This window comes from Carya illinoinensis, chromosome 15 (assembly GCF_018687715.1).
Source record: "Carya illinoinensis cultivar Pawnee chromosome 15, C.illinoinensisPawnee_v1, whole genome shotgun sequence".
In the NCBI taxonomy this organism is placed as follows: Eukaryota; Viridiplantae; Streptophyta; class Magnoliopsida; order Fagales; family Juglandaceae; genus Carya; species Carya illinoinensis.
In genome coordinates this window covers 17,975,948-18,002,389 of record NC_056766.1, presented here as the reverse complement: position 1 = coordinate 18,002,389, position 26,442 = coordinate 17,975,948, and the positions used below count along the sequence as shown (strand labels likewise).

General features: G+C 37.4%; 1 protein-coding gene across 2 annotated transcripts in view; it reads left to right on the top strand.

Moving 5' to 3' along the window:
* LOC122295471 (cyclic nucleotide-gated ion channel 1-like) overlaps nt 1–26,212 on the top strand; it is a 38,047-nt gene extending 11,835 nt beyond the window's left edge. The window contains exons 5-11 of one of the 2 annotated variants that reach the window (XM_043104507.1): nt 6,571–6,709; nt 7,701–8,130; nt 8,376–8,573; nt 10,531–10,826; nt 11,121–11,232; nt 24,254–24,502; nt 25,469–26,212. In XM_043104507.1, coding sequence (XP_042960441.1) covers nt 6,657–6,709; nt 7,701–8,130; nt 8,376–8,573; nt 10,531–10,826; nt 11,121–11,232; nt 24,254–24,502; nt 25,469–26,047 — 1,917 coding nt within the window. In that variant the 5' untranslated portion in view covers nt 6,571–6,656 and the 3' untranslated portion in view covers nt 26,048–26,212. Of the gene's footprint in view, nt 1–2,749; nt 3,115–3,956; nt 4,618–6,570; nt 6,710–7,700; nt 8,131–8,375; nt 8,574–10,530; nt 10,827–11,120; nt 11,233–24,253; nt 24,503–25,468 lie in introns of those variants that run through there. The other variant, XR_006238087.1, reaches the window with a different exon arrangement.
* Nucleotides 26,213–26,442: the final 230 nt, after the last annotated feature.

Sequence of the window (26,442 nt, the reverse complement as noted above, 5' to 3'; positions counted from 1 at the left end):
GAGAAATGTATTTAATGTGGCGTAATCCTTTAGTGAGAGTATTTAATGTGGCATGATCCTCTGTTCTGTCTTAGGATTTTGTCCTGTCGAGATGGCACATTCTTCCTCCCTTTCGTTGGGGCAGCTTTCCCATGCTCTTAGAATAGCATATTGTTCCTGCCTCAAAGCCCTAGAATCGTTTATATAGGTTGGGGACACTCGATCGGGCCAAGCGGCTTGGTGGGTATAGGCCTCTAGATACTAGCCTAGCCTCTGGGCCTTTTGTGCTTGGGGGGTTTTACAAATAATGTGAGATTTACTACATGCATCTATGTATTTTCCAGTCTAAATTTAGACCTAAAGATTCATAAATCTGACATTGGTACATAATTTTCTAGAACAGAAAGTAAAAATTACTAATCTTGTTTTTGTTAAGTATCGGAGTTCTAGTAATTTTCTTTGCGTGGCTAAATGAATGTCAAAGTGTCAGATTTTGTATCAAATTTATTAGTGTCAGATTTTTTTCTTTTTCTTTTATCTTTTTTCTTCAAAGTTTTTTTAAATATCTTAAACATTTTTTAAAAAAGAAAAAGAATCATAAACTCATTAAAAAATACTTCCTCAATCATAAAATAAAAAGAAAAAATTAAAAAAATATAAAAAATAATTTGGTATAAAATTTCGGTAAATATTTTCTCATCTGGATATAGTATTTTCCTTGAGAAACGAGAACCCCAATGATCTCACAATCTGTCTCTAATTCGACCCTTTTGCTTTCTGGGTTTACGCGGTTTGTTGGTTCTTTAATTTTGCCTCTTTAATTTGTTGGGAAGTTGCGCATTCCATGAGTTTTTCAATGTGCACTGCTACGTGCAGTCCTCATTTAGAGATTTTACGTAGAATTGCTCTTTATATTGATGAATTGAATTAAAAACATATATTCATGTTATTGCCAGATGTATGTGTTTCCACTTCCAAATAGCGGAATTAGTTGATCGTAAATTAAAAACGCGTGTTCAGAGACATACACGAAGGGTGGTTGCAGAAATCTCTATTTAAATTTTCATATATACATACATATATTATATATATCTATTTTATGAGGCACTACAGGTCTAAAATCTCTGTTTTGATCGATTATGACTTTTTTTCTTTAATATGATATTTAGTTTAATAATATTTTTAAGGGTCGATTTATTTATTTAGAACAAGTTTGATTATTTTATTTTTTAAATTAAGCCGTGATCCAAAATTTAGGGAAGAGCATTTATAATCTTTTCCTATACCATCCAAACTGTGAGTCCAAATATTTGAAATGGCTCTACCCAATGCTCAAAACCCCAAGCCCGTGAGATCAAGCATACACCACGTAGCATAGGTTCCTTTGCATGCACGTTACCCACTTGGGTTATTCAAAAACACTTTATAGTTTGAGTTTTATTACTTACAAGCGAATTTGCATACTGATATGTATACCAATTATTTTCTTTATATTTAAAACTCAAATTGAAAAAGTTAGTTACAAATACAACTGCGTACTAATATGTACACTAATCTAATTGATTGGTCAAAAAGTAAATTTTATTGAAAATAATACTAATTTAAATTTTGAATATGAAAGAATTAATATTAATATACAAATTAATATGCGACTTTATTTATACGTAACAAAGCTCAATTCAAATTGGCACTATTTTTGTTAAAATCCAACTTTCTCATATTAGGTAAGCGGGTTTGCAATAGCTTCCGTTTGTTTCTTTTTAGAAAGAGAAGTTTTGACTCCTCTCTAGAAAAACAAATCTCTCTGTTTGTTTTTGCCGGAGAGGAAGGTGTGAGTTCCAGCTCCACCTTCCTCTCCATCTCGTTTTCTTTTTCCGTTCATTTTCAACTACCTATATTTGAATATGCTTATATGGTAGTGTTTTTCTACCGGTTCAGATTTTCTCAGATCTGCAGCTTTATAGCCATGAAAAGTCGACACGCGCCCCACCATTACGTTCGCCTTCCGCCGATCTTCTGGAATGACGTGGAACCGCGCCAAAAAAGTCTGTGCGTGGCCCTCACGAGCGGCTTGTTTCCGCACGTGGCACTCACGCGCCGCCGCTCTCCGACAGCTCCGTCGGCTACACGTGTCATACCAGTAGACTCCCCGCCCTCCGATCTTGCAGATTGGCTCGACCTCTCATCTTTTCAACCGGCACTTGGTCTTCACGCGCCACTCCAGAGGCGCTGTTTGGCTTTTCGGCGACTGCTTTTCTGCCCCTCCGATACCAGTCTATCAGGAGTTTTTCTTTCCCTAACTGGTGATCTTGTAAAAGAGACTAATGACCTTACCAACAAATACTTCAAGACTTTCAACTACAGTGCTTTCGCTTGCACCGCTTTTGGCAGTGGCTTACCTTCAAAACGTCTTTTAAGACGATACCCTCTTTGTAGGGTTTAGATATAGACTAAGAAATTAGTCTTAAAACCTTTTTTTTTTTCTTTTTTTCTACCTCATTTGTATTGTGGTTGTTTGCTTTGGAAAATTTCTTGGAGAACCCCATCCTTTCTAACTTGTATCATCTTTTATTTTCAATGTTATGCTTGCTTAGAAAAAGAAAAAAAAAGGTAAGTGGGTTTGCAGAATGGCTTACTAGAAAAACTCTTGTAAATAATTCACGCGCATCGCCTATGTACTTTGCCCTACACGCTTTCGCCCCGTACGTCGTTTTCCACAGTTTTCTGATGGTGCACGTCTCTCCTTCCTTCTTTCTCAATGGCTTTTCAGTTTATATTTGTTCCTTACATGGTAACTCGTAAGCCACCCTCTTTGCAAAACCAGCCTTACCTCCACGCCGCAACACCAGGGACGCAGACCAACCACAACCAACTAGGACGTCAATCTCTGCTCAGTCGCCTCAGCCGCAATGCGAACCACCGTACCTGCACCACACTCGTGACGCCAACCACCGGGAACCACGTTGAAGTCAGCCCCGTTTTGTTTCTCAAAAACAGAGCAATTAGTTCTTGCTCAAATCCTCCACAAGCTTGTTGCCGCCACTGTGCTCCATCGTCGACCCCGGCCAACCCCTACCATCACCTTTTCTGCACGGGCCAACCACCATTTCCGTCGTCCCCTGGCCTCCTCTGTCGGTGAGTATGCCTCTGTGTTGCACAGTTTTATTTTGGTTGGTTCTTTCTTTTATTCATTTCACGTACGTTACTTCTTGTACCCAGCCTTACAGTTCATGTTTGATGTTTCAAAATGTCCTTATGTATTGATTTTTATATTAAACTTGTTTTAAGTGGTCTTTGTTTGAAGTACAAGAATTTACTTTCACGCATTCACTATTAAATATTTTACAGCTATTTGCATTAATAAATGATAAGATTTTAAGTTTATTCTAAATGCTTTACAACGAATTTAAGTTTATCTTACTAAATGAATTTCTGCTGTTTATATTATTTGAATTTGATATTACAAATCGTAAGTGTAGACTGGCTGTTATTTTTTTCAGAAATTGTTAAGAGTATTTTAAATAGGCTGACTTCGTATGAGCGTTTTTGTTTAAATTGGTTTTGTTGTAAAAAAAAAGAAAAAAAAAACTATGTTGATTCTTAACCGACTTTATTTTATTTTATTGTATTAAATTTTCGTTTTAACAATAGTTTATAGTGATATAAGCCTTAAATATGATTAAGTTAATTTTCAAAAATAATTTAAGTTATTTTGCCATATTTGATAAAGTTATATTTGAATATTTTAGAATATAAGTATTTATTTAATTTCGTGTTAAGCAGAAGATTTATTCGATCGATTATGTTCTTTAGTATGGGATTCAATTATGTGGTTAATGATAAATTTAGAAAATGATGGTATTTTAGGGTTAAGAGAATTTTAGGTTTCTTTGAGAGACTAAAATAGATATTTCAGATACAATTACGTGGTAACTGTTCAATTAGAAATTTATTCAAGTTATATGATTTTTCTACAGGTGACGATTGATATTCCCTTAACACTATTGTGAGAAAATTCAGAGAAATTAAGAAGTTTACGTAAGCAAGATTCATATACTAGCTTTGCACAAAAAAATAAAAATAAAAATAAAATGAGGTTGACTTTGAAAATATACATATTTATTTTTCTTAATAAAAATCTGAAAACGATTTTAGATATTTGTTCTGCATATGCATGAAATCTGATAAGAGAGTGTGTTTTATCATGACTAGTGTATATATGAGTTAGCTTTTGTGCATTCTATTTCTGAACTAAGAAAGAGCAAATATGAATTTTTTTGAAAAGTTTTATTTTGATGAAATAAAAATGTTCTTATTCATAATTGTAACAAGTTTTGCTGTGAATAAATGAAGATATTTTTATTTTGATTTTCGAACATGTGAAATGATATGAAGCTCTTTAGTACTTGGGTTTGATATGATGTGGCATTTGAAAACCTTGACATGAGATTCTGAATATGTATTTTGAGCATAAAATACTTCCTCCATCATAAAATAAAAAGGAAAAATTAAAAAAATATAAAAAATAATTCGGTATAAAATTTCGGTAAATATTTTCTCATCTGGATATGGTATTTTCCTTGAATAATGAGAACCCCAATGATCTCACGGTCTGTCTCTAATTCGACCCTTTTGCTTTCTTGACTTCCCATGTGGCTTGCAGTATTCGGCGTGGTCCAGGCCAGGGTTTACGCGTTTTTTTTGTTTCTTTAATTTTGCCTCTTTAATTTGCCGGGAAGTTGCGCGCGCGCATGCAATGAGTTTTTCAATAATACGATTCGCATTATGCGCTTGTTTGTTTTATTTTTTATTTTATTTTTATATATAAGCTACGCTAGTTTGCAAATCGTCTAGGAGGTTTGATTTTTCAATACGCGTTAAACTATGTACCATATATATTATAAATTCAGATGGCTTATAGTGATAAATTAAAAACATATATTCATGTTGTTACCTGTATGTGTCTCCATTTCCAAATAGCAGAATTTGTTGACCATATATGCGTTACGACTTAGAGCATTCTCATTAGATTATGTAAATGTAAATTCAATAAGAAATTTAGCTAATATGACTTAAAAATACTCTACATTAGATTATCTAACTTCAAAATTTTTAACTTTTAGCTACAGTAAAATTAAAGTTTAGAGCATTCTCAATAGATTCTCCATCTTATCCTTTAAAATACATCATCAAAATCTATTTTTTCTATTTTACATACTCACTTTTACAATATACCATACATCAATTTATCTATTTTTTTCTTCATATCATTTAAATAATATATAATTTTTAATTTTTTTAAACATTTCTTTTCTACCAATAAATTTGTAATATCCATATATTTTTTATATTTACAATATATTATTATATACAATGTAATATGATTCAGTCCTATACACATAAAATAAAATTATATAAATTAAATAAAAATTTAAAATAAAATAAAATATGAAAAAATAGATAAATAATATTTCCAAGATATTTTTTTTTAGAAAAAAATAAAATTGAAGTGTTTTAAATGATAAACAATAAAAAGAATTTCTATTGAAATGTTAACAAACTAAAAGGACATGATAGAGTAAATGAAATATAAATAATGAAAAAATTATTTAAAAGATGAACAGCATCTGCTACATGTAGCGGGTTACTATTTTATGAACAATTCTCTAAATATTTTACGCTTTTTGTATTATACATTAGCCATTGTGAGTGCTCCAACCAAATTTGATTGTTATTATTTCACATCCAAATGAATAAAAAAATAATATTTTTATACACTTTCTCTCTTCCCTCTATTTTCCCTCCCATTCTCATTCTTTCTCCTACATTATTTCTCTATATTATTTAATAAAAAATAATAATGCATTTTCATATAAGCTCTTAATTTAGGAAAAAAAATTAATAGAAAAGAATTTACAAAAAAAATTATTAAATTTATAATATTTTATTATTATTTTGACTAATAAATAGATAATCAAATGTGGAAATAAGTATTGAATGAAATAGACAGATATAAAATCATGTCATATTATGTAAATTGTACATTTGTATTTGAATAATCTAATGAGAATGCTCTTAGATATTTTCGATTAACACAATCTACACGGATTGATTTTAACCAATGGGAAACCGCAAAAGCTCTTCTATATAACTTGTACACCTGCATGATGGCTGCATCTGCACACTTCTAAACCCAATTTCCAGCTTCACTTGCGTTGCTTTGTTCCTCGATTGACAGAATCCATATATTAACCAATCAGGTTCAATGAACTCTTGTATGATACATATATTTGCCATTTGGAAGTACTAGTTATTGCCTGCTTTAATTTCATTACATGTCTGAGACAACCCCGCCGACTGAGTTTTCTGTTTTTTCTTTCTTCTTCTGACTATTGTAATGAGTTTGGTACAAGTATTTTTACAAAAAACTTTGCTTCTTGATGGCATTGTCTTGAACTGCATGCAAAAGTTTACGGAGGAAATTCTTTTTTCATCCGTCCTGATGATCAGAAAGATTTTCTTTTGGTGCACAATCACATATAGCTGCACATGATGGATGTTTCTAGCTAATCGGTTTTTCATCTTAATCAGGATTCTGATCTTTCTGGTACCATACGAAGTTCGTGGTTTATACGAAGAGTTTGAAGGTTCATTATTTATTTTGTTCTGTATTATTGATGAACATTTCCATGAGAACCCGGCGTCCTCGTCGGCAAGACAGCCTGGTGAGGTGAGCAGCGTCCGCATCTTCTTCCTCTAATTATATATTTTGAAATTCCCAACGTATCTTTATAAATCACGAAATTGTCTACTAATTTCTTTGAACAAATATGTTAGATCTCAATTATCAAGACTATAAAATAAATAAAATACTTTAAAATAAATAATCAATTTTGTAAGACACAACGATTAGTTACGAAGGAAAACCTTTTAAAGAACTCTTTAAAAGTAAAACCTTACAGGGCAGCCAAACTTAAGAAAGTCAATCTTATTATTTGAAGAACAATTACAAGCAATAATCAATTATAAAACCTTTACAATTCGACTCTCTTACTTGCCTAGACAAACGACCCATTTCTCTTCTATCATAATAGCAGCCAGAACCTCTAGGGATCTTCAAATGTTGACTTCTCTTCTGAAACTCCAGGCTGAAATCCAATCGATATTCTTTCACACTCAAAGCATGATCACACTCAAGAAGAGATGAAAAATCCCATGAAAATTCTCAAGTGAATTTTTTCTCATAAATGCTCAGAATATACTCTCTAAAATTCGTGGCTCAAAACCCCTGCAGAGATACAAAACCGAATCTCATTAAATAGAAAGTTTGGAAATAGTTATAGTCACAGTAGGACTTTACTGACGGTTAGCAACAATCGCAAAAATGTGTTTTGACGAACTGCTAACATTTTGCGATAACATCCTTCTGTCTTGACTAATCTTTATTCAACTTTTTTATGGATAAATATAGATCTACCAAGACTTGATTTTAACCTCAATAACTTATCTAAACAACACTTAAGACTTCTAGATAAACTCAACATTGTTTAGAAATAAATCAATACTTATTTTATATTCATCCAATAATTTCAAATATAATGATAAAATAAACCTTATCATACAGTCATCTAATTCTAGCTAATTTTTGTCTCTACATATTTGACACGATTTTTGTGTGGCTGAAATTAACATGAAATCTCTGTTCGTTATTTCCTGTTCAGGGATGAGAATGTTGACAGGCAAACCGTCAACAATGATGGAGTAGATTCGAAAGAAAAGAAAACAACAACAAAGACATTTCTTGACCCACACGGGCAGTTCCTTAGAATCTGGAGGATGATTTTTTTTGTGTCCTGTATGATGGCAGTATTAGTGGACCCTTTATTCTTCTACCTCCCTGTGATCAATGAAAAGAACAAGTGCTTTGTGCTAGACAAAAGGTTAAGGGTGGTAGCTATTTGTTTGCGAACGGCGACCGATTTGATTTATATCGTGAATATCGTCTTGCAATTTCTTTGCCCTTATATAGATGAGGCCGCTCCTGAACTTGGACGACTTAAAGTAGTTACAGACTCTTGGCTTATAGCAAAGAGGTATATCTTGTCGCGGTACTTCCCCATTGACATTCTTGCCATTCTTCCCCTACCACAGGTAATTAAGGATCAGGCTTCATCTTCCTAGCTCTAATCAAACAGCGTTTCCCATGTTTTTCTTTTTTGAAGTTTAACATGGATGACTCAATGAGTACTCTTCTAGACTAAAGTTAAACTTGGATGTGTTCAACCTTTTTGTTAAGCTTGGTTAAGTATCGGATCTTATAATATATATATGCCTTAAACAGAATGTGCTGCGCAAGTAAATCATGATCTTACACGTTCTCCTTGTAATCTTTCCAGGTGTTAATTCCAAAACTTTTTTCGGAAATCAGAGGCTCAGAATCTTTTTACAAAAGGATTCTACTAAATATTGTTCTCTTCCAATATGTGCCAAGACTAATCCGAATCTCCATGTTCATCCGGGCTGTGAACAAACATTCTCGAGTTGGGCGGGTTAAAGCTGCATTAAATTTCTTTCTGTACATCATGTCGAGTCATGTAAGTTTGCTAATATCAATTTCACATTCATTTAACGTCATCATAATATTTGTATTGCTTAATTATTCAACTTTTCTTAATTTGGCAAGTCTCGGATCTTATCAGGTTTTCAAGTACTTTAGGTTGCAAACGGATCAACCAGCTTGATAAATCATAGGCATATATGCACCTCACAAACACACACACATATATTATATTTATGAACTCTATATCCCTACATTGTTGTGGAAAGCACTAGAGCAGCCACACCCACACACAAAGATATCAAGACAAACAATGAAACAATGATACAGAAACATAAGAATCAAGCACACACACATGACACATAGTATTTAACGTAGTTCGACAATATGCCTACGTCTACAAAGTTGTAGGGGATTTTATTCCAAAAGAGATTACAACACACAGTGAGTTAAAAAAGCACCACTCTACTCATACAATCTCAACTCTCACTTAAAGCTTTTTTCTTTCTCACTCAAGCTCTCAAACGCCTCCTCACTCTTTTTGCCTCGATCCAATCAACTTTTCATTTTTTAGACATTACATGCATATATATATGTATATAGGCAAGCGTGAGACACCCTAGGAGGTAAAATTTGGGTTGTTCGCTTGAGCTAAGTGTCGACCACACTACGAGCAAACAATCTGTGCAACATTTGCTCAAATAAAGTGTCAAGCGAACAACACCAAGATTTTACTTCACTCAAACCCACTGGTGCGCAAACCTCGAGCGACAAAATCTGTCTGGACTTCGTTTAAGCCAACTATCAAGCGCATCTGAAGCAAATCCTTTGTTTGAGCTTTGCTTGAGCTAAGGTTGAGCGACAATCGAGGGAACAATCTAGCTAGTGCTTTTCAACTCTCGAAACCTCACACAAGACTTGTCCATGCTTGCTTCAGTTTGGGCTATGCACTCCATGGCCCAAGCCTCTTTGAAAATCCACCAAGAAACCATAATATATCCTTATCGAGTTGGGTCATCAGGTTGGCACACCAACAAACCAGACTCTACCCACAACTCAACAATCTCCCACTTGGAGAATAGTTCTTCACATGCTAGCCATTGTCTCCAGTAAAACACCTGTCACCTATACAACTTACAGGTCTCGTTTTCAAGCTGGAAGATGCACTGAAGTTGAGCCCAACTTCAATCTCTCATGTACATTGCCCTTAGTTAGCACATATATTGGGCGATTCACAATTCCCACTACACTGGGAATATTTGGTCTCAAACCGATTTTGGAAAATATCAAAGAACTTGTTGTTGACGTCCCCTTTTCTGATTTGGACGATTGATCCCACCTCTTACTACTAACTTATTCTTTCATGCATACCACCACGAAAGAAATACTGTATAGCCGCAATCAAATTTCTTCAGTAGACATTCCCATCTCCTATGTAGTCTCTGCTTCCTCCCTGGAAGTCCATGCAGTCAGCTTCTTCTCAACTAACTTCCACGTGCTTGATCTCCCCTCTCGTAATCTTTTTCTGTTGTTTCATGGTTCACCACCTTGGAGCTCTGATACCAATTGTTGGGGAACAATAATGCAAGAATAGTAAAGAAAAATAGAGAAAAACAAACACACAACACAAGATATATAGTTAAAATCTTTTGGTAACAAAAATTCTGCAATATAATAAATGTCCTTTTACGAGTTGGATATTCGAGAGCGCATGAAGTAATGCTCTTTAGATGTCCTTTGATCTTGATCTTGAAGGATTTCTCAGTAGGCCAGTTCAGCAAAAACATAGAAGTTGTTTTGGACTATGTTTTTGAAAATTTTTCAGAATTTTCTAAACGAGATAATTTGAGATTTGGGACATGGATGCTTGAAATTGTGTTAGAAAGCTTAAAATACTTTTAAAGTTATTATAATATTGAAAGTTCTCAATTAGATATACACACATATATACATGGCATAATTTTCTGACTTTAAGTGTGGCTGGTCTCTTTTAGGTAGTCGGTGCCTTCTGGTATTTCTTTTCTATCGAACGAGAGATCACTTGTTGGCACTCTGCCTGTGAGAGAAATGATACCCCATGTACTCTGAATTCTTTTAACTGTGACGATCATGTTCACAGTTCGGGAAATTACACATTTCTGAATGATTATTGCCCTGTGGAAACAAAGGATGGTAGAATGCCCTTTGATTTTGGGATCTATCTTGACGCCATTAAATCTGGTATTGTAGCATCGAGAAATTTTCCGGAAAAGATTTTGTATTGTTCTTGGTGGGGCTTGCGAAATTTGAGGTTTGCACTTGTTGGCCTTCTTCTCTCTATTCGTACTTAATTTAAATTTATTAGATAATTAGAATTAAGATATGTTATACATCAATTTTAATTGACATATTATTATACGGTTTGTAAAGTCATGAAAAATCGAGTCCATATCATGCATATATAATGCTAGCATATCAGGTGTACGAGGAAATTGGCCTAATTAATTAATCGATAGTCTTTGTAATATTACGTGGAAAAATGAAAGTACGTACCAATAATTTCTTATGACTACTGTCTCATATATTGTTGCTCCAATTTTTGCAGTTCTTTTGGTCAAAACCTTCACACAAGTACCAATTTCTGGGAGAACGCCTTTGCAGTTTTTATTTCCATCTCCGGCTTGCTATTGTTTTTATATTTAATTGGCAATGTGCAGGTTGGTACTTCTTCTTTTTAAGCTTCAAGTGCACGTATTTACGTTTGTTTTTTTGGTAGGAGAAGGACGGCACTTCCAAACTTTATTGATAAATAAAACTCTCACTTATGGTGGAAGAATATTGAACAAAGCAACAAACTAAACAATCAAACAACCAAACCCAAAAAAACAAATCAAACCCGGACAAACTAACAACGAATACATGGTGAACTTGAACTTTCCAAAAGCAGCATGCCTTTTAATGCCAAAGGGCGCTCATTGAAATCATAAAAATAACCGCACAATCCCTCCTCACCACACCTTGTAAAAAAAATCCGTGACCATATTACCTTCCCTATCCTACTAAAACTAATATATGAATAAACTTGAAGGAACTCTTCCCAAAAATCCCACAAATATCAAACCGTGCATTTCTGAGTAATTACCCAATCTACCACCACCTTTGAGTCACATTCAATTTCTACATCAACAAAACCCAAATCCTTGCACAAATTTAGACCAACCAACAGAGCCCTCAATTCAGCTTCATTGTTTGTTCCTTGGCCAAAAGAACTGATAAAGCCAACAACAAAACCACCAGCAGAGTCTCTAATAACTCCCCCTACAGCTTCCATCAATATTCATCTTGATCCTCCTTGCATTCGGCTTCCTCCAATAAATAAGTTATGGACATGAATGACGTTCACGTGACTTGGGAATGCTAACTCCCAAATCGTCCATCACCACAAGGTCTGAAACCAATAATCCATCTAAAGAATTCATTTCCTGTACAATATTTCTGAGACCAGCTTTGACAGCCAACCAAACTTCATCCACTGATTCCATAAAACCCTCAATGTGAGTCTTACAACGTCTGAGCCATAATCTCCATATTATCAAACATGGAATTATACCGAGCAACTTCCTCTATAAGTAGATTTTTTCGCAATCTGAAACCAAGAACCATCTCTCGACCACCATGAAGAATGCTGACTCGAAACCATGCACACTGCAATCTCTGCTCTGGTCCAGATTCTTTCCGCATATTCTCTCAAACTTAAAACATGATCCAGCGTTTCTGTGAAGCTAGATGAGCATCAATTGCACTTGGATGCTAAACTGATTCCCATGGACTGAATATTGTCATCCACCGATAAACAATTATATCTAGCCTTCCGAACACAAACCGACATCTTTTTTGGCAAATTCTGTACCAAAATCAGCTTTTATTTTTGTCAACACCACTGTTTTAACTTGTTAGGCTAAGTTTGTCACGATCGAAATGGCCATACATGTTCATACACTTCCTCGTCAACATCTCTACAACTACATTTTATTGTGCTTTGGTGCCAATTCTTACTTGATTTCTTTTCCTGAAAATTAGGGATAGAATAATATTTTGCAGATTCAGAAATTATATAGTATGGATGAAGATCACACAACACTTCTTCATTGTGTCCATGATAGAGTTGGCGCTCTCAAATAATACTACATTTATTATAATTAGTAGACCAATTAATTATTCTTACACTTAATTCATGGATCGATAGTTGTAGTTTTTTGTTTTTGATAATTTAAGAAAGCTTCATTGAATATCATCAAACAATTACAAATTTGTCTACCCTTATAGTTTGTCCTAAGAAATCTGGGAAAGAATTCCGACAGATTGATATGTCATCTATATTCCAAGCATACCTACCCAACCTATGTGCTGCTTCATTCCCCCCTCTATCTACATGTTGGATTGTACAGCATCTGAATCGAGCCATAAGCATTTTGGTTTGCTTAATGATATTCCCCAATAGAGAACAAGACTTTTCTTCTTGTTGCTGTTGAGTTTCCATGACCAAGGAATCACTCTCAAGAATGAGTACCTCGATGCCCAAGGGGAGGCATGGCTGTAGTTCTCTCAACATTGCCAGCAGTTCTACTTCTGTTGGATCATTGACCACATGCTCCTTCTTGCTAGTAGCTAGTAAGACTTCTCCATTTGCATCCCTGAGGATGATTCCCACTCCTGCCCTGTGTTGATCATAAAAAATAGCTCCATCTACATTAAGCTTAAACACTCTTGGAGGTGGCTTTTTCCATCCCATTGGGGAAATTGTTTTCTTCTCGGGTTTGTTTTGCATATTCTGATACAACTTAAGCATAGAGATAGCATGCTCTAGTGCCTCTGTTGGAGTTGAGGACTTTCCCTCGTGTACCAACTGATTCCTTCTATACCAAAAGCTCCATGCCATCATCATGAATAGTTCTAACTCTTCTTTACCACCCCATTCACTTATCTGAGACATGATCTCTATAAAACTGTTCTCTCTCATAGAGCCCTTGACATAAGAGTCCAGTGGTGATGTATTCTAGCATTTTTCTAAAAGTGGACCTGAGACTAGTGCATGTGAGGCATCCTCAGGTTCCTAAAGACAAAGCTAATAGATGTGGTCAGGCAGTACCTTTCTAAGTTTTAGATTGCATCTAGTGGGTAGAATTTCTTTGCATGCTCTCCAGGTGAAAATTCTTATTATGTGGGGCACTTGCAGCTTCCATAAAGCCTTCCACACCCCCTTATATCTGTTTTCCTTAGAGCTCTCCCCTACATTGAGTTGCTTTCCCTTGTCTTGCAGAAATCAATAGGCACTTCTCACACTATATTTACCAACTTTAGCTGCTCCCCATGAATCTTGTATATCTCTGCTACTACCTGCGGCTGGAACAGCCTTATTTGTTTTTTCCACCTCTCACCAGCTTGTGTTTTGGTCAATGAGGTAAGAAACATTGGCATCCTTAAGGCTGTGTCCTGCTTCCCTTGATTTGTAACTTGATGGACTAGAATTTGGGATCCAGTTGTCGGACCATATCTTGATTGGTCTCCCATTGCCCACCTTCCATTTACTGCCTTGTTTTTGCAATCTGTTTGCTTCTCGTATCCCTCTCCATGCATAGGAGGGTTGCTGTCCTAGACTTGCTTCTAGAAATTTCCCATGGGGGAAATATCTAGCTTTGTAGACTTTGTGCAGAAGAGATGATTCCTCCTGTAGGATGCGCTAGCCTTGCTTTGCTAGAACAGCCTTATTGAAAGTTTTGAGATCCTTGAATCCCACCCTACCTTCTGACTTTGGGGCACACATCTTTGACCAGCCGACCCAATGGATTTTGTGCTCACTCCTCTTTTGACCCCACCAAAATTTAGCCATTTGTTATTCTAGCTTATGGCATAGGGTCTCAAGTATCTTGAAATAGCTCATAGAGAATGTGAGAATGGCCAGTGCAACTGCTTTGATAAGGATCTCCTTACCACATTGAGATAACAATTTTTCCTTCCAGTTTTGTAATTTAAGCCATACTTTATGCTTGATTTCTGAAAAGGTTTCTCTCTTGGCTCTTCCTACCATAAAGGGGAAAACCCAAATGCTTCTCATGTTGGAGAGCCCTTTTGAGACCCCAAAAGTCCAGGATTGCCTTTTGCTGTGAATTGCTGACATTTTTGCTGAACATTTTTGCTGTTTTGTCTTTGTTTTCCTTTTGACATGACAAATGCTCATAGTACTCAAATAGCTTGTGAATATTGGCACTTTCCAAAATTGTTGCCTTACAAAACAACTCACTATCATTTTCAAACAATAGATGGTTTATTCGAGGTGCTCTTCTACATATCTTAATGCATCTAACTAATTTTCTAGCTTCAGCCTACTGCAGCAAGGAGATGAGGCTTTTAGTGCCAAGAAGGAAAAGGTATGAAGGCAAGGGGTCACCCTACCTTAGGCCTCTCGAAGGAATGATAGGGCCTTTTGGGTCCCCATTGATTAGGATTGAGTAAGAGATGGTTTTCACACATCTCATTATCTGATTTATCCATGTCGTATGGAACCCCATCTTATGCATTGTTTTATTTCTAGAAAATTCCATTCTAGTCTATCATAAGGGCTCATATCTAGCTTAATAGACATAAATCCAGTTTTCCCCACTGTCTTTTGTTTCAGAAATTACACTACCTCATGACCTACTAGTATATTGTCTGTTATTAAATGTCCTGGGAAAAATGCACTTTAGGAATCTGAAATGATGTGAGGAAGGACTAATTTAAGCCTGCTTGCAAGGACCTTAGCTATCAGTTTATAGGTCACGTTGCAAAGGCTTATGGGGTGATAGTTTGCCACGTTTTCAGGACTTTTCTTCTTAGGAATCAAGGTTACAAAAGTGTGGTTAAGAGAGCTAGGAAATATACCAGTGTTTAGAGCCTTCATGACTATTGAACTTACTGATATCCCTATAGTCTTCCAATAGGACTGGTAAAATATAGGGGCCATCCCATCCGGGCCAGGAGCCGAGGTGGGGTGCATTTGATGCAAAGCTTTGTTGACCTCCTCCTCGGTGAAAGCTTGAGTGAGTAGTTGATTCATGTCCTCTGTTATACGTACCTCTAGACTTGCCCAGAAATCTCCTTCATCCCTCCTCTCATCCTACATGGTGGAGGTTGTATATATGTTTTGAAATTAATCCATGATAATCTGGTTTCTTTTTCCCTCCACTTGCCAAACCCCTTCCTCATCCAATACCCCCTCAATTGTATTTTTTCTTCTCCTCTACGATGCTTTATGGTGAAAGAAGCTTGTGTTCTTGTCCCCCTCTCTTATAAGGATTTGGATCTCTGTCGCTACATGATCTCTTCTCTCTCTAACCAGCTGTGTAAATTGACTTGAGCTATATGTTGTTCTTCCACTCTAAGGCCAATGGGGTCGGTAGCTTGTAGTTGTTGGAGTCAAGTTCTAGCCAGGTTGATGTTTGTTTGGACTTGACCAAAAACCTTGTGATTCCAAGTTGTTAAATTCTGACTGCAGCTTTCAGTGATGTTCATGGTGTCGAAGTCAGTACTGGTTGCACTAGCTAACTACATTGCCTCAAATCGATCAAAAGAGCTTTTCACCTCTCATGTACTGTTTCCCCCCCCTTCAGTTGTAGTATAACGGGGACGTGGTCTGAATGGGCTGCAATTCCATGAAGGACTCTCCTAGTTGGCCATATGTTGCACCATGCCCAATTTGCTAAAACTCTATCCAATCTTTCACTGATGCTTTCTAGGGGACTTCTTCTATTGCACCACGTATATAGGATCCCCATATAGCGTAGATCATTTAACATACAATTGTCCATCATTGATCTAAAAGCTGACATTTGCTATTCTGCCACTTTTTCCTTCTCTGCTCAGAATTTCATTAAAATCCCCCAGAACCAACCAAGCCCCATTGTCTGCAGCATCTCTTAATGATCTTAACATGCTCCATGTTTCCTCTCTTCTTGTTGTATCTGGATGCCCGTACACTCATGTTAAAATCCCCCTTCTCTTTTTGTTTTGTAAGCACTGATGTGGTGTTTTGAGTAACTTGTTACCAAGAGGTTGGTCTCATTTTGCCATAACCTGGTGTTATGAGTGGAGACAAAATGGTGAACAGTGAATCATGCACCGTTTCCTTCCTTGACATGTTAGGCGCCACTTGTAGACACGCACAGTGTCTGTAGCAAGTGACGCCTCAATTCTTCCATAAATCACTGCATCGAAAAAATTGTAGGCGGCTTTCTCCTATAAATAGGAGAGAGCTCAGTTGAGGTGAGTGTGCAGCAGAGAAGTGTAGAGAGAAAACAGAGAGTGTGTGCTGCGTGTAGCGCTGTGCAGAGAAGATACAGGAGAGAGTGGGTGAGCAGAGAGAGTTTACAAGAGAGGTTTTTGTAAAAATTATTTTATAGTGAAATTACAGCAGCTGTGGATGTAGGCAATTGCTGAACCACGTTAAATTTCGTCCCTTCTTTATTTAGAATCATCTCTGTGTCAGAACAGCTCTCAACAACTAGTATCAAAGCTCTGGTTCGAGCTGTCCAAAAATTCAAGTTGCTCAAAATCAGATTTTGACAACTCCACGGTGTTCCTCACATCGAGACGAATCCGTTGCAGCAAACAGAATAAAAAATGGAGGTCAGACGAGCCCACACGCGCACCTAGAAGATCGGCGCGTGCATCTGCTGCAACGCATGCACCCCACACGCTCCAGAGGTTGAAGACGCATGATCCACACACCCCCACGTGCCCCCACGTGATCCAGAGGTTGAAGACGCATGACCGACACACGCCCCCATGCGCCCTACAGAAGATCAGCGCGTGTACTACACTCGCCTCACTCTCCCCCACGCACACATAGTGCTGTAGTGCGTGTAATACACGCGCCCACTCGCCGCCCACTAGCACTGTGCAGCGCGTGCATCACATGCGCCAGACAGATCAGAACCATCCATTTTTCAGATCTTTTTTGGGCTAGATCTAAGCCATTCGGAGTCTGATTTCAATGATCAAATAGTGCTTTCCAACTATTTGGATCATTCCTGACTCATCCGTACGGTTGAAATTTTGAGATTCGCCATTAGTACATTCGATTTGAACCATCCATGTGTTGCAGATCATTTTGGGCTAGATCACGCCAGTTGGAGTTCCATCGCGACGATCAAATAGTGCTGACAAACTATTTGGATCATTCCAGACTCGTTTCTAGCTAATTCGAGTGTTTCGGACGTAACGATGATCTTTGTTTGTTTAAATTTGAACTCATTTGTAAAGTTATGGTTGGAGAAGAAACTAAAGGTGTTGGTATTGAGAAATTTGACGGTACAGACTTTGCCTACTGGAGAATGCAGATAGAGGATTATCTCTATGGGAAGAAACTACATCTTCCATTCCTGGGAAGAAACTACATCTTCCCCTCCTGGGAAGAAAGCCAGATGACATGAGAAATGAAAATTGGAGTTTCCTTGATAGACAAGTGTTGGGAGTCATTCAACTAACACTGTCATGATCAGTTGCACACAATGTGGGAAAGGAAAAGACCACAACGGATTTGATGAAAGCTTTATCAGACATGTACGAGCAGCCATCAGCTAATAACAAAGTGCATTTGATGTACAAGCTATTCTACTTGAGAATGGCAGAAGGAACTCCAGTTATTCAGCATCAGAATGAGTTCAACACCATCATCAATCAATTACCTTCAGTGGGGATTGAATTTGATGATGAAGTACGTGCACTGATTGCTCTAACTCAATTGCCAAAAAGCTGGGAGGCCATGAGAACAGCTGTTAGCAATTCTTATGGCAAAACAAAGATGAAGTATCAAGATATCCGGGACCATATTCTTAGCGAGGAAGTTCGCAAAAGAGATACAGGAGAAGCATCAACTTCCAGTTTTGCCTTAAATCTCGAGACGAGAGGTAGAGGAGCTAGTAGAAATTCAAATCGGGGCAGGTCAAAGTCCCGAAGAGGCAGAAGTAAATCTAGGTCTGGAAGACAAGTACAGTGCTGGAATTGTGGCAAGATTGACCACTTCAAAAATAATTGCAAGGAAACAAAGAAGAAGAATGAACATGACTCCGCTAATGCCACAACAGAAGATCTCCGAGATGCCTTACTCCTTTCAGTCGACAACCAAATTGAATCTTGGGTGTTAGATTTAGGAGCCTCATTCCACACTACAGCACACCGAGAAATCATGCAGAATTATGTCACTGGTGATTTCGGGAAGGTGTACTTAGCAGATGGTGAAGCGTTGGAAATCGAAGGCATGGGAGATGTACCAATCAATCTGCCCAATGGAAGTGCATGGTTGCTACAGAAGGTGCGACATGTTCCCAAGCTCATGAGGAACCTGATTTCTATAGGACAACTTGATGCTGATGGGCATTCAGTACTATTTACCGGTGGCACGTGGAAGATAACAAAAGGAGTTATGGTAGTAGCTCGAGGCACAAAAACAGGTACTCTATACATGACTTCAAGTATTAGAGATACTGTTGCAATTGCTGATGCAAATGCCAACCTATGGCATCAAAGGCTTGGTCACATGAGTGAGAAATGAATGAAAATACTATTATCCAAGGGGAAGTTACCAAAGTTGGAATCAACTAATTTCGACATGTGTGAAGGTTGCATTTTTGGGAAGCAGAAAAAGTTAGTTTCCTGAAAAATGGTAGAACTCCAAAATCTACAAAATTGGAGTTGGTGCATACAGATTTGTGGGGGCCATCCCCAGTCGCTTCTCTTGGAGGATCGCGGTACTATGTTTCCTTTATTGATGACTCAAGCAGGAAAGTATGGGTTTATTTTTTGAAAAATAAATCTGACACATTTGATACTTTCAAGAAGTGGAGAGCCATGGTTGAAAATGAAACAGGCTTGAAGTTAAAATGTCTGAGGTCAGACAATGGAGGAGAGTACATCGACGGAGGGTTCAAAGAATTCTATGCTGCAAATGGGATTAGATTTCAGAAAACTATTCCCGGGACACCGCAGCAGAATGACGTAGCTGAACGCATGAACAGAACTCTCAACGAACGTGCCAGAAGCATGAGGCTGAATTCAGGATTGCCTGAATATTTTTGGGCTGATGCAGTTAACACTGCAGCCTATTTGATTAATCGGGGACCTTCAGTTCCCTTAAAGTTTGATCTACCAGAGGAAGTCTGGAGCGGAAACAAGGTAAATCTTTCCTATTTGAAAGTTTTTGGCTGTTTATCATATGTTCATAGAGATTCTACTGATCGTAACAAGTTAGAAGCCAAATCTAGAAAATGTTTTTTCATTGGTTATGGTGATGAAGAATTTGGCTATAGATTTTGGGATGATAAAAATCGCAAAATCATCAGAAGTAGAAATGTGATATTTAATAAGCAGATTCTGTACAAAACTAAGTCACAAGCTAAACCTGAGAAGCAGCCAAGGAAACCTGAGGTTGTTGACTTTGATGTTACTCGAGTCAACACTGATCAGAACGAGGATCAAGAAAATGATGATACACAGATCGAACAACGTACACCACTCACTGTTATTCGAAGATCTTCAAGGACAATCAGGCCACCACAGCGGTTCTCACCATCTCTGCACTACATCTTGCGAACAGATAGTGGTGAACTGGAAAGTTATGATGAAGCTCTACAAATTGAAGATTCGATCAAGTGGGAGAAAGCCATGCAAGATGAGATGGAGTCACTGATGTCAAATCAGACATGAGAGCTAACTAAACTTCCAAAAGGCAAGAAGGCTTTGCACAATAAATGGGTGTACAGAATTAAGGAAGAACACAATGGTAGCAAGCGTTACAAAGCCAGAATGGTCGTGAAGTTCAACAAAAAGAAGGTGTCGACTACACATATATTTTCTCCCCAGTTGTAAAATTGACCACGATCAGGCTAGTGTTAGCAATTGTGGCTGCAGAGAATCTACATCTTGAGCAATTAGATGTGAAGATTGCATTCTTTCATGGTGATTTGGAGGAAGACATCTATATGCACCAGCCACAAGGATTCTCAGTGAAGGGAAAAGAGAATCTAGTTTGCAAACTGAAGAAGAGCTTGTATGGCTTAAAACAAGCTCCACGACAATGGTACCGGAAGTTTGACAACTTCATGTGTAGTAATGGATTTACAAGAATGCAGGCTGACCATTGTTGCTATATGAAGAACTTTGACAGCTCTTATATTATCCTACTGTTGTATGTGGATGATATGCTCGTTGCAGGTTCAAGCATCGAGGAGATCAATAAAATAAAGAAGCAGTTGTCAAAACGGTTTGAGATGAAGGATTTGGGTGCTGCAAAACAAATCTTTGGTATGAGAATTATTAAAGACAGGTCTAATGATACTCTTAAGCTCTCGCAAGAGGAGTATGTGAAGAAGGTGCTAAGAAGGTTTAACATGGACAAGGCGAAACCAGTGAGCACACCCTTAGCTAGTCACTTTCGACTAACTAAGGATCAGTCGCCAAAGACGAAGGAAGAGCAAGAATGCATGAACAGAATACCCTATGCATCTGCTATTGGTAGTCTTATGTACGCCATGGTCTGTACAAGGCCAGATATTGCACAAGTAGTGGGAGCTGTGAGCAGGTACATGAGTAATCCAGGAAAGCAGTATTGGGAAGCAGTCAAGTGGATTTTAAGATATCTACAAGGCTCTTCAGATATGTTACTATGCTTTATAAAAGCAGGTTTAAAACTACAGGGATGTGTATATGCTAATTTAGCAGGTGACGTTGACAGCAGAAAAAGTACTACTGGATTTGTGTATACACTGGGTGGTATAGTTGTATCGTGGGCTTCTAAATTACAGAAGATTGTTTCTCTCTCAATTATAGAAGCAGAATACGTTGCTATAACTGAAGCAGGGAAAGAATTGGTTTGGTTGCATTCATTCTTGGAGGAATTGGGAAAGAAGAATGAAAAAGGTATTCTGCACAGTGATGGTCAGAGTGCTATTTTTCTTGCAAAGAATCCAGCCTTTCATTCCAGAACAAAACACATATAGTTGCGATACCATTTTATCCGATCTCTTCTCGATAGTGGACAACTGATACTTGAGAAGATTCGAGGAGCAGAGAACCCAGCAGACATGTTTACAAAAGTAGTTACTGCTGACAAACTGAAGCTGTGTATAGCTTCAGTTGGCCTTCGTACTTAAAGGCATGACTTAAAGTTGCTGTAATGGTCGCTATGAAGATATGTAGACTCATTTGTCTCCAAGTGGGAGATTGTTATGAGTGGAGACAAAATGGTGAACAGTGAATCATGTACCGTTTCCTTCCTTGACATGTTAGGCGCCACTTGCAGACACGCACAGTGTCTGCAGCAAGTGACGCCTCAATTCTTTCGTAAATCACTGCACCGAAAAAATTGTAGGCGGCTTTCTCCTATAAATAGGAGAGAGCTCAGTTGAGGTGAGTGTGCAGCAGAGAAGTGTAGAGAGAAAACAGAGAGAGTGTGCTGCATGTAGTGTTGTGCAGAGAAGATACAGGAGAGAGTGGGTGAGCAGAGAGAGTTTACAAGAGAGGTTTTTGTAAAAATTATTTTATAGTGAAATTACAGCAGCTGTGGACGTAGGCAATTGCCGAACCACGTTAAATTTTGTCCATTCTTTATTTAGAATCATCTCTGTGTCAGAACAGCTCTCAACACTTGGTAAGTTTGCTACTTCTTCCCTCACTAACCACTGCTAGACAGCAATCAAAGCCCAACTTAAATTTTATTACCTGCATTCTCCTTGATGACAATTTTGTTTTTTGTAGAATGTAGAAATACAATTTCGGGACTTTCCCTAGGGGTTCCCAAGCCCCATGGAGTTCCAACTTATAAGCTTCATCTTGGCAGGGCTGGTGATCAACCTCTACCGATAGCTCCATACTAACGTCCTGGCCCTTGCCTTTGAGCCTTTATATTTTCTGGGATTCTTTATGATGTTCACTTCTGTCTCCACCCATTCGAGTCCTTTCCCTCTTCAGGTTTGTAGTAACTACTTTTGGTGTTTTTTGAATAGTAGGATGGTTGCTAATCCATTGCCATTTCTTGCCATTAGTTTTCATAGGCTGGGCTTCAAATTGGGCTATGGGGCACTCCACCAAGGCCCCTTCATTCACTACTACCATGTGTGGTTGGCCCGATAGGTATTTCCATTTTTGTGTGTTTGCTTTTCCTCTTTCTTCTACATCCTTGCCTGTAGGTTCGATAGCTTCCTATCCCACCTATTTTCACTTTCGTTGATCTTCCTTGTGATATTAAGGGGTTATGTTCGACATTCCTTTATGTCCCCCAGGTTGATGTTGACTCTATTTTTGTGAAAGGTGCCCTGTCCCTCTGCCGTCAGCTCTAGGGAAACATTCCGAGCAACTTGATTTTTGTGTTCACCAACTTTTCCTGCCCTTTGAATTTTTGTCTGTCGCTCCTGTTGGAGGTGCACCACCAGCCCCGCCTCTGCATATTGATCTTCATTAGACTTCCATTGGGCACACTAACTGTGGCCATGGCACATCCAACTGCAAGCATAGCAGAAATTCGGCATGCGCTCATATATGAAACGGACCTAGTGAGTACCAAGTTTCCCTAAATTAACCTCTTGCCCCCTCATCAGTGGCTTTGAAATGTCCACCTTGACTCTAATCCTGAGGTATTCCCCTGAAGCCCGTCTATCCTCCTCTGCATCCACCTCCTCCACTTCTCCAATGGATTCCCCTATCAATCTCCCCACTTTGACACTCATTGCATGGAGTGGAAGGTCATGCAAACAGATCCAAAATGATGCTTCATGTAGTGAATCTTGCTTACTTGCAGCCCTCCCTCCATATCCTTCATCAAGACAAGATTATTGTCAAAAGACCAAGGACCTTCTTCCCAGATTCTGTCTCGATCTCTGCAGTTCTCAAACTCCACTAGGATCATTATTAGACCCAAGTTTTTGAAAGTGATGTTCTTCACCAACCTCCAAATCTCTCATAGTTTGCTTAAAAGCTTCCTTGTTGTAGTGTCGTTCAATGATTAGTGACATGATCAAACATCTCTCCCCTCTTGAGATGGTTTCCTCCAGCAACTTTGACTCCACTAAGACCTCCTCATTTTCCACTTCTGATAATGGTAACTACTTATACATGTCTTCCAATTCTTCCTCCATCGTCGTTGGATGATAGGAAAGGCTACCTGAACCCCTGTGAACACGCTTGGAAACCGGGAACTCCGTGTTGTAGACAACCTAAAATGATGGAACCACCTTGTACCTAGACAGGGAGAGATTCAGAGAGCCTCTATATCAGAGGAGTGAGACCAACTTCCGGAAGAAGAGTTTAGGCTAAAACAGGAATCGTAGTTAGAAAGTTCTTTAACGGTTAAATATGAAAAAACAATCATTTTTATTTATAGGCAATATATTTAGCCCATTTGTTTCCCATCCCAATCTTCTCTTTTTCGGGTTTATTATTTGTATTAGTAAATTTAATAATTATTTTTTCTCTCCAAGTTAAATACTAAAGAATAATCAACTAAATGTAATAATTATTTTTTCTCTCCAAGTTAAATACTAAAGAATAATCAACTAGGTAATTCCCTCTTAAATATAATATACTTGTGCTTCTTTTTTTTCCTGAATGTTTTATTTTTCTTCTGTGCTTGCATTATTACCTACATCTTTTACGTGTTCTAATTTGCCAATAGGACTAAATGTGTTAAACTTGCTATATATGTTGCAGACATGCATGCAGTTGGTAACTGAAAGAAGAGATGAGATTATACAAAAGGTGAAAAGTAAAGAACGAGACATAGAGTTGTGGATATCTAGAAATGGGCTCAATGATTTAAAACGGGAAATCATGGCCTATATACGACGGGTTATATTACAGGACAATATAGATGTTGATGCAAAGAATCCACTTCCTCATCTTTCAACAGAACTTCAAAGGGACATCAAGTGCCATCTTTGCTTGCCCTTGCTTAAGAAAGTGAGTCCTTTTTTCATCTATTCTTAAAAGGAAAATATTTTAGCCACAAATAAATTAAACAAAAATAAACTTACAAATTGATATGATACGTCAAATAGTAAAGTTACTTTTATAATAAAATAGATCTAATGGATTTTATGAAATCACATCAGTATATGAGTTTACTTTATGTAATCTCTTTATATTTATAGCAGTTCTCTCCGGCACACGCTCCATTCTCTATAATATTTGAGGTTGCCAACACTTCGGTAAGAGTTAATTTCAATTAAAAAGAAGTTTTTAGACCTCTGGACTTGAGCAACACTAATTTAAAGTTTTTAAATTCGCTTACGGCTAGCTTATTCGGTGAGGTCAAAATATAATTTTTAATCAATATTCAATAATTTTTAAAAGCTTGCTTGACTCGATTTGTATATCGACCTGTTAATGCTCATACTAGTTTTTTTGTATTTGTTGTCATTACTTATATGGGCATGCGTGCATATACTACAAATATATTACGTCCAGAAGACTAGTCCTGCTTATAAAAGATAATGCGTCTTCCACAATAAATTGAAATTAATTTTTCATTTTTAATGTTTTCACCATTAAAATAATTTAGCAAATATTAATAAGAGAGAGCAATGGTTTATTGATCATAAGAATAAGATAATAATAAATTAGAAAGTTTTAAAAAATTAATATTTAAATAGAATGAATAAACAGTTTGGAAATGAGATGTAAGGTGTTTCTAAATTGGTTAGCTCGAAGTTAATAATTTGTTAGTTAAAAATGGGAAAACTTTGGGGGAAAAAAAGAGAGGATGTGGACGCTCGAACGCATAATTTCAAGTCTTTTACACTTTTCTACCTTGATCTTGAACAGAAAGAAAAATATCCGGCAAAGATGAAACATAAATGCATATACAACACAACATCATCAATACATACACCTTGATATAAACGTCTTTGATTTTTTGTATGCTAGGTGCCAATGTTTGAGACAGAAAGTGAAAGACTATTGCAATCGCTCTGCTCCAGTCTCAAGCCAGTGTACTACAATAAGCACACCTACATTGTCCGAGAAGGTGAACCACTTGTTGAAATGCTCTTCATCACACAGGGAACAGTAATTAACTTTCGAACCAATACCTGTGGGGATGGAACTTCCTCCTTAAGCGCAAAGTTCATTGAAAGAGGCCATTTCTTAGGAGAAGAACTTTTAGATTGGGGATTTAAAGGCTCCCCCACAACCAACCTTTCTGATCTCCCCATTTCCAATAAAACTTTCAAAACCGATACCAATGTTGAAGCTTTTGCTCTGATGGCCAATGACTTGAAAACTCTAATTTCCCAGCAGCAGAACGAATCAGCTTCTACTTCGCAAGCAGTTGGGCATGACTTGAAAACTCTAATTTCCCAGCAGCAGAATGAATCAGCTTCTACTTCGCAAGCAATTGGGCAGCACTTTCGTGTAAGGAAGAATAGTGACATGTCCACCCATATGGTTGTTAATGATATCATCAGTAATGATCCAACTCAATCTCCTTCCCCATCTGCTGCTTAATCTCAAGATCTCTCAAATGGCAAGATTGCTCAAGATAGCAAGACTAAGTATAGTTGACTTCTATTTATTCTTAGGATTAATCTGTTGTAAATCATTGATTACGTTGTGTATATTTTCCTTACATGTACATTTCCTTTTGTGTATACTTTCTTAATTTTGTACATAGCCTACAGCTATATTTATATGATGGAATACAATACTGGTTGGTATGAACCAAACCATTTCTTCCTCTATTCTTTCATGGTATCAAAGCAACCATAGGAACACTCATTTGATCCCGTTTTGAACATGGACTCATCTACTCGTACCAACACCTTTCCCTTACCAAGTATTACATATCACATTTCCACCAAGTTAGATGGTTCAAACTATTTAAATTAGGTTTCATAATTTCT